The 10,000-nt window shown below is 41.6% G+C and overlaps 1 protein-coding gene across 2 annotated transcripts in view; it reads left to right on the forward strand.

The window, feature by feature from the left end:
* erbin (erbb2 interacting protein) overlaps nt 1–10,000 on the forward strand; it is a 55,625-nt gene that overhangs the window by 30,701 nt on the left and 14,924 nt on the right. For both annotated transcript variants that reach the window (XM_083568874.1, XM_083568875.1), the window contains exons 10-15: nt 1,265–1,409; nt 4,893–4,965; nt 6,514–6,643; nt 7,583–7,698; nt 9,489–9,558; nt 9,716–9,815. In XM_083568874.1, coding sequence (XP_083425000.1) covers nt 1,265–1,409; nt 4,893–4,965; nt 6,514–6,643; nt 7,583–7,698; nt 9,489–9,558; nt 9,716–9,815 — 634 coding nt within the window. The remainder of the gene's footprint in view (nt 1–1,264; nt 1,410–4,892; nt 4,966–6,513; nt 6,644–7,582; nt 7,699–9,488; nt 9,559–9,715; nt 9,816–10,000) is intronic.

Here is a 10,000-nt window from a genome sequence, read left to right on the forward strand (position 1 = left end):
AACAAAAATAAATATAAATGAAATATAATTAAAAAATAAATGAAATTTTATTTTTACAAATGTATTTGAAAGTAAAAAGGTGCTGGGAAACTAAGAACATATTATACATATGTAATTGCACGTAGTATTATATTATGGTATATTGTATTAGTTGTGAGATTTAGAGGAGGAATATAATGACACTGATCACATCAGCTCTGCCCCCTACTGAGAGGGGAGGAGTTATAGAGTATGATGGTCACTGGTTTGAAGATCTGTGGGAGTCTGTGGTTGTGTTTGGTGGTCTGAGTCCACAGCTGAATGTGCTCCTGTAGGACTCCAGTGTCACATGCAAGGTCATTAGTGGAGCTGGGTAATTAAAGCTAATAGTGTGATCATGTAGGGTGTAAGTATAGTGTTTATGCTGTAACTCAGCTGAAACTGACAGATGGCTAGTTATTAGCTAGTTATAATCTATAGAGCAAATAAATTATCGTGTTATATGAATTAAATACAGACTCCACCCACCGGCCACAGTAATCACGGCTCATCATCACGGCTCCGAGAGGTTTCTCTGTCGTCGTGGTAACGAGGTTATTATAGGTCACATTCAGTTCAGATTAGACACAAATCTAAGTCTGAGAGAATCTGATCTGATCTCATCAGATCAGTTTATCAGTTAATCAGATCTCCTCCTTCACACTGCCCCTTTAATCTGCATCATAATTAAACCATTAGCTCGCTGCTACACTTAGCACTTAGCCTCACTGACAGTAATTACAGTCTGACCTGTAGTGTGAGGATTAGCGTGATTAGCATCTGGAGAAAAAAGCAAACATCCAGGAAAAAAATCCAGGAACAGTCTGAGCTCACAACTAACCACGTGTTCTCCGCACTGCTCCCTGTTCTCCACGCTGCTCCCTGTTCTCCACGCTGCTCTGTGTTGTCCATGAGCTCCAGCTTTCATACAAATTCAGTTTTCTTTCACAAGCTCCTTGACACTGCCTGAGAGACTGAGAGACCAGCTTATATTAATTAATAAGTGATGTTAAATCTCTCTCTCTCTCTCTCTCTCTCTCTCTCTCTCTCTTTCACACACACACACACACACACACACACACACACACACACACACACACACACACACACACACACACACACACACACACACACACACAGATTACTAATCGGTCACATTGTGTGCATCTCTGAACCCTGTGTGTGTGTGTGTGTGTGTGTGTGTGTGTGTGTGTGTGTGTGTGTGTGTGTGTGTGTGTGTGTGTAGATGATTGGGTCGCTGAAACAGCTCAAATATCTGGATGTGTCTAAGAACAACCTGGAGATGGTGGATGAGCAGATCAGTGGCTGTGAGAACCTTCAGGACCTTCTGCTGTCCAACAATGCTCTTACACAACTACCTGACTCTATAGGTACACATACACACACATTCATACACAACTACCTGACTCTATAGGTACACACACACACACACACACACACACATTCATACACAACTACCTGACTCTATAGGTACACACACACATACACACACATTCTTACACAACTACCTGACTCTATAGGTACACACACACACATACACACACATTCATACACAACTACCTGACTCTATAGGTACACACACACACATACACACACATTCTTACACAACTACCTGACTCTATAGGTACACACACACACATACACACACATTCATACACAACTACCTGACTCTATAGGTACACACACACACATACACACACATTCATACACAACTACCTGACTCTATAGGTACACACACACACATACACACACATTCATACACAACTACCTGACTCTATAGGTACACACACACACACACACACACACACACATTTATACACAACTACCTGACTCTATAGGTACACACACACACATACACACACATTCATACACAACTACCTGACTCTATAGGTACACACACACACATACACACACATTCATACACAACTACCTGACTCTATAGGTACACATACACACACATTCTTACACAACTACCTGACTCTATAGGTACACACACACACATACACACACATTCATACACAACTACCTGACTCTATAGGTACACACACACACATACACACACATTCTTACACAACTACCTGACTCTATAGGTACACACACACACATACACATACATTCATACACAACTACCTGACTCTATAGGTACACACACACACATTTATACACAACTACCTGACTCTATAGGTACACACACATTCATACACAACTACCTGACTCTATAGGTACACACACACACACACACACACACATTCATACACAACTACCTGACTCTATAGGTACACACACACATACACACACATTCTTACACAACTACCTGACTCTATAGGTACACACACACACATACACACACATTCATACACAACTACCTGACTCTATAGGTACACACACACACATACACACACATTCTTACACAACTACCTGACTCTATAGGTACACACACACACATACACACACATTCATACACAACTACCTGACTCTATAGGTACACACACACACATACACACACATTCTTACACAACTACCTGACTCTATAGGTACACACACATTCATACACAACTACCTGACTCTATAGGTACACACACACACACACACACACACACACACATTTTTACACAACTACCTGACTCTATAGGTACACACACACACATACACACACATTCTTACACAACTACCTGACTCTATAGGTACACACACACACATACACACATTCTTACACAACTACCTGACTCTATAGGTACACACACACATACACACACATTCTTACACAACTACCTGACTCTATAGGCACACATACACACATTCTTACACAACTACCTGACTCTATAGGTACACACACACACACACACACACACACACACATTCTTACACAACTACCTGACTCTATAGGTACACACACACATACACACACATTCTTACACAACTACCTGACTCTATAGGTACACACACACACACACACACACACACACACACACACACACACACACACACACACACACACACACATTCTTACACAACTACCTGACTCTATAGGTACACACACACACACACACACACACACACACACACATTCTTACACAACTACCTGACTCTATAGGTACACACACACACACACACACATTTTTACACAACTACCTGACTCTATAGGTACACACACACACACATTCACACATTCTTACACAACTCCCTGACTCTATAGGTACACACACACACATTCTTACACAACTACCTGACTCTATAGGTACACACACATTCTTACACAACTACCTGACTCTATAGGTACACACACACACACACACACACACACACACACACACACACACACATTCTTACACAACTACCTGACTCTATAGGTACACACACACACATACACACACATTCTTACACAACTACCTGACTCTATAGGTACATACACACACATTCTTACACAACTACCTGACTCTATAGGTACACACACACATACACACATTCTTACACAACTACCTGACTCTATAGGTACACACACATACACACACATTCTTACACAACTACCTGACTCTATAGGTACACACACACATACACACACATTCATACACAACTACCTGACTCTATAGGTACATACACACACATTCTTACACAACTACCTGACTCTATAGGTACACACACACACATACACACACATTCATACACAACTACCTGACTCTATAGGTACACACACACACACACACACACACACACACACACACACACACACACACACACACACACACATTCTTACACAACTACCTGACTCTATAGGTACACACACACACATACACACACATTCTTACACAACTACCTGACTCTATAGGTACACATACACACATTCTTACACAACTACCTGACTCTATAGGTACACACACACACACACACACACACACACACACACACACACACACACACACACACATTCTTACACAACTACCTGACTCTATAGGTACACACACACACACACACACATACACACACATTCTTACACAACTACCTGACTCTATAGGTACACACACACATACACACACACACACACACACACATTCTTACACAACTACCTGACTCTATAGGTACACACACACATACACACACATTCTTACACAACTACCTGACTCTATAGGCACACATACACACATTCTTACACAACTACCTGACTCTATAGGTACACACACACACACACACACACACACACACACACACACACACATTCTTACACAACTACCTGACTCTATAGGTACACACACACATACACACACATTCTTACACAACTACCTGACTCTATAGGTACACACACACACACACACACACACACACACACACACATTCTTACACAACTACCTGACTCTATAGGTACACACACACACACACACACACACACACACACACACACATTCTTACACAACTACCTGACTCTATAGGTACACACACACACACACACACACATTCTTACACAACTACCTGACTCTATAGGTACACACACACACACATTCACACATTCTTACACAACTCCCTGACTCTATAGGTACACACACACACATTCTTACACAAGTACATGACTCTATAGGTACACACACACACACACACACACACACACACACACACACACACACACACACACACATTCTTACACAACTACCTGACTCTATAGGTAGACACACACACACATCCTTTATTCTTAATAATGCTTTAAACCTAACAAATACTCAGCTTTATACATGTGTATAGAGATAGTGTGTCCTTGGCAGTGTGTCCATGTGTCTCATGAGGATTCAACTAATCACTTTCTCTAATTCATCATTCACTGAGCAACTCTCTCTCTCTCTCTCTCTCTCTCTCTCTCTCTGCAGGTTCTCTAAATAAGCTGACTGCTCTGAAGGTGGATGAGAATCAGCTTGTGTGTTTGCCAGAATCAATAGGAGGGTGAGTTTGTATGCAGGTGTGTGTGTGAGAGAGAGAGAGAGAGAGAGAGAGAGAGAGAGATCTGTTGAGCTCTCATTAATCACTGTCTCAATCACTGAATTTAGCTCCTCTAGCTTTATCCCTAGGCTGTAGAGAGATAGACAAACAGACAGAGAGATAGACAGACAGACAGACAGACAGACAGACAGACAGACAGACAGACAGACAGGCAGGCAGGCAGACAGACAGACAGACATGGACAGACAGATTGAGAGTAGGGCTAAAACAATTCCTTGAGTAATTCGAATACAAGAATGCACCAAATCAAATTATTTGGTGCTTTGTTTAGTCCATGTTTAGTCCATTTAATTACACACAGAGAACTGTGTTTCCCCACGTGCCATTATTGCTGATGCACCACCCACTAAACTCTGGAGCGCTCTGGACGGGGAACACTATAGAAGCCTTTTTCCACCTCATAAAAAAATGGGTGCTCAGAATTATTTTTTTTCTAAGCTCATATTTTAGTCATTTTGGCAGCGTCACTCACTCTGTAGTGCCTCTTCCTCTTTTTTGGAGGAGACAGAAAAAGACAGATGAAGCAAAGGAGCCTCGTTCTTACACCATCAGCTTCAAACTGCAGAATTGCGAGAAGAAAGTAGGAATTTGGCTGACTTTTATGTGGCAGAAACAGGATTCCGTACAACACAGAAGCTGCAGAATAAAAAATGGAGGAACAGAGAGAAAACTGCGAGGGGCAAAGAGTTTGGGATCATTTAATATTAAACAAAAAGGAAACACAATACAGTGCATTTACCTTTTTAAAATAATATAAAACTTTTATTTGTATATTTTATGATTCATATATATATATATTTGCATTTTGAGGTAATTTGGCATTTAAATGCACTAAAAGGGTTTAGTTTTTAGATATTCTTTTTGTAATTTCAGCAATAAAAATGTTTTTTTTTTTAGAGTCCCGTCTTATTTTCTATTGTATATTTAATAAAGATGAAGTACTTCTTATACGATTACTCGATTAATTGATGGAATAATCGTTAGAATACTCAATTACTAAAATCATCTATAGCTGCAGCCCTAATGAGAGATGGACAGACAGACTTGTGTGTGTTAGTGTATGTAATTGTGTGTGTGTGTGTGTGTGTGTGTGTGTGTGTGTGTGTATATATATATAATTGTGTGTGTGACTGTGTTATTGTGTATGTAATTGTGTGTGTGCGACTGTTATTGTGTGTGTGTGTGTGTGTGTGTATAATTGTGTGTGTGTGTGTGTGTGTGTGTGTGTGTGTGTGTGTGTGTGTATAATTGTGTGCGTGTGCGACTGTGTTATTGTGTATGTAATTGTGCGTGTGTGTGTAATTGTGTATGTAATTGTGTGTTATTGTGTATGTAATTGTGTATGTAATTGTGTGTGTGACTGTGTGTGTTATTGTGTATGTAATTGTGTGTGTGTGTGTGTGTGTGTGTGTGTGTGTGTGTGTGTGTGTGTGTGTGTGTTCTCTACAGTTGATGGTGTTATTTGTGTATAATGGTTATATTTATTTACAGACTCATGGCTCTGGATGAGTTGGACTGCAGCTGTAATGAACTCGAGTGTCTCCCCGCTACCGTGGGAAAGTGTGTGAACCTGCGCACCTTCGCTGCTGACCACAACTTCCTCACACACCTGCCTCCTGAGGTCAGAACCCCAACACTCACTTTCATCACACAACCTCACCCAGTCCCCAAATATAACAGTAATACCTGTACAGGTACAGTCTCAAAATATAACAGTAATACCTGTACAGGTACAGTCCCCGAATATAACAGTAATACCTGTACAGGTACAGTCCCCGAATATAACAGTAATACCTGTACAGGTACAGTCCCCGAATATAACAGTAATACCTGTACAGGTACAGTCCCCGAATATAACAGTAATACCTGTACAGGTACAGTCCCCGAATATAACAGTAATACCTGTACAGGTACAGTCCCCGAATATAACAGTAATACCTGTACAGGTACAGTCCCCGAATATAACAGTAATACCTGTACAGGTACAGTCCCCGAATATAACAGTAATACCTGTACAGGTACAGTCTCAAAATATAACAGTAATACCTGTACAGGTACAGTCCCCGAATATAACAGTAATACCTGTACAGGTACAGTCCCCGAATATAACAGTAATACCTGTACAGGTACAGTCTCAAAATATAACAGTAATACCTGTACAGGTACAGTCTCAAAATATAACAGTAATACCTGTACAGGTACAGTCCCCGAATATAACAGTAATACCTGTACAGGTACAGTCTCAAAATATAACAGTAATACCTGTACAGGTACAGTCTCAAAATATAACAGTAATACCTGTACAGGTACAGTCTCAAAATATAACAGTAATACCTGTACAGGTACAGTCTCAAAATATAACAGTATTACCTGTACAGGAAGGAGCAGCAGGATTATAGCTCAGGTATACATGTACAGGATTTAATTTCCTTTTTATATATATAAATGTGTGTGTGAGTGAAATTGAAATTCTTATAAATTCTGATGAAAGCTTTTTGAAGCTTTAATGGTCATCAAGGTGCCTTTCTCATTCTGTAAAATAACTCTGTGTGTGTCTCAGGTGGGCTGCTTGAAGAACATCACTGTGCTGTTCCTGCACTCCAATAAACTGGAGTCTCTCCCTGAGGAGATGGGAGACATGCAGAAGCTCAAGGTTATCAATCTGAGCGACAACAAGTAAGACACACACACACACACACACACACACACACACACACACACACACAGACACACCTTATCAACTCATCCTCCATTTTAGAGAGAGAGCGAGAGAGAGAGAGTGTGTGTGTGTGTGTGTGTGCTTATGTGTATATGAATCATCAGCTCCTGACCAATCAGAATCTCTGATTCAGCACTGCTTTATCTTCAGCACTGTTCCATATTAAAGACCCATAGATCAGCGTGAGAGCAGTGTGTGAACTCCGAGTCTGATTAAGTCTGATGTTTATCAGTGAGGATTTGGATCTGATGTCTGCTGAAATGAGGCTTTTCATTAAAATGTTCTCTCTTGTGTTGGTAAAGAACCAGAACAGCTGTTCCTCATCTGGATTGTGGAGATGATTTAATGACATCCTGTTGCAGTTTCTGGGAGAAGAGGTGGAGAAGGTGGAGGAGTTCAGGTACCTGGGGTCAACAGTGCAGAGTAATGGAGAGTGTGTTAGAAAAGTGAAGAAAAGAGTGCAGGCAGGGTGGAGTGGGTGGAGAAGAGTGATAGCAGGAGTGATTTGTGATAGAAGAGTATCTGTGAGAGTGAAAGGGAAAGTTTATAGGACTGTGGTGAGACCTGAGATGTTGTATGGATTAGAGACAGTGGCATTGAGTAAAAGACAGGAGGTGGAGCTGGAGGTAGCAGAGCTGAAGATGTTGAGATGTTCGTTGGGAGTGACGACGATGGACAGGATTAGAAATGAGTTTATTAGAGGGACAGCGCATGTAGGACGTTTTGGAGACAAGGTGAGGGAGGTGAGATTGAGATGGTTTGGACATGTGCAGAGGAGGAACATGGGGTATATCAGTAGGAGAATGCTGAGGATGGAGACACCAGGAAGGAGGAAAAGAAGAAGAACAAGGAGGAGGTTTATGGATGTGGTGAGGGAAGACATGCAGGTAGATTGTGTAAAAGAGGCAGATGTAGAGGACAGAGGAGTATGGAGACGGATGATCCTCTGTGACGCCCCCTAATGGGAGAAGAGGAAAGATGATGATGATGATTTAATAGCATCCTGTTCTTCCTGGTGTTTCATCTGTCACTCATTTGTGTTTGATGGGTAATTAGTACAGTGTTTGTGCAGGAGGGAAAGGCCTGTGTCTGTGTGTGTGTGTGTGTGTGTGTGTGTGTGTGTGTGTGTGTGTGTGTGTGTGTGTGTGTGTGTGTGTGTGTGTGTGTGTGTGTGTGTGTGTGTGTGTGTGTGTGTGTGTGTGTGTGTGTGTGTGTGTGTGTGTGTGTGTGGGACTGTGCAGGTGAAACAGGATGTTATTCCCAGAGCATTGGTGTGATTTAGACTGTGAGATCTGATCTGAAATCAGTGCTCAGGTGTAAACACACACACACACACACACACACACACACACACACACACACACACACACACAGTGTGTATCTGAGACTCCTGTCTGATGGGGATTCTGTAGTCTCTCCTGTCATATATAGTTTGTACTTGTGGGTGTTTCCTAGCCAGAGTGTGAATGAAATAGTAATATATAGAAAACTGATGCTACTTAAACACAAATGATTATGAGCTCGGATTCATTCTCAGATTAGATGAGCAAAGCAGGATAACTGTAATAGTCACATACACTCACCTGAGACACCTGCAAGCTTCACTACTACCTTTTAATATTTACTGTCAGATTGACCTCATTTACAGCAAATAAAGAACCTCAACAAACTCATACCCTGACCTGTGTGTGTGCGAGAGAGAAAGAACAGTAGTGTTAAACCTCTCTACTGTCTCACTCTGTCTCAGGTTGAAGAACCTTCCCTACAGCTTCACCAAGCTAAACCAGATCACTGCTATGTGGCTCTCCGAGAACCAGGTAGGAAAACCGGCTCAGAACTCACAGAACCTTCTTAGTGTCCACACCAGTCTGTGCTCACCAATAATCTTTATGTGAGGAGATCATGAGGTCAGTGTGAGTGATGGAGCAGCAGACTCGTCTCATCATCATCTCTTACTGTGTGTCTTCTCTGCAGTCCAAACCCCTGATCCCTCTACAGAAGGAGGAGGAACCTGAAACCCACACAACCGTCCTCACCAACTACATGTTCCCCCAGCAGAGCAGCACCGAGGAGTGTGAGTCTCACTGACTCACTGTCTCACTCACACTTTGTCTCACTCTCTCAGTCTTGATGTCACCCAAATGAGGATGAGGTTCTGCTTTTGAGTCTGGTTCCTCTCAAGGTTTCTTCCTCATAACATCTAAAGGAGTTTTTCCTTCACCACAGTCTCCATGATGCTCATCAGGGATAAACACACAC

The sequence above is a fragment of the Silurus aristotelis genome (assembly GCF_946808225.1).
Source record: "Silurus aristotelis genome assembly, chromosome: 18".
Taxonomy (NCBI): domain Eukaryota; kingdom Metazoa; phylum Chordata; class Actinopteri; order Siluriformes; family Siluridae; genus Silurus; species Silurus aristotelis.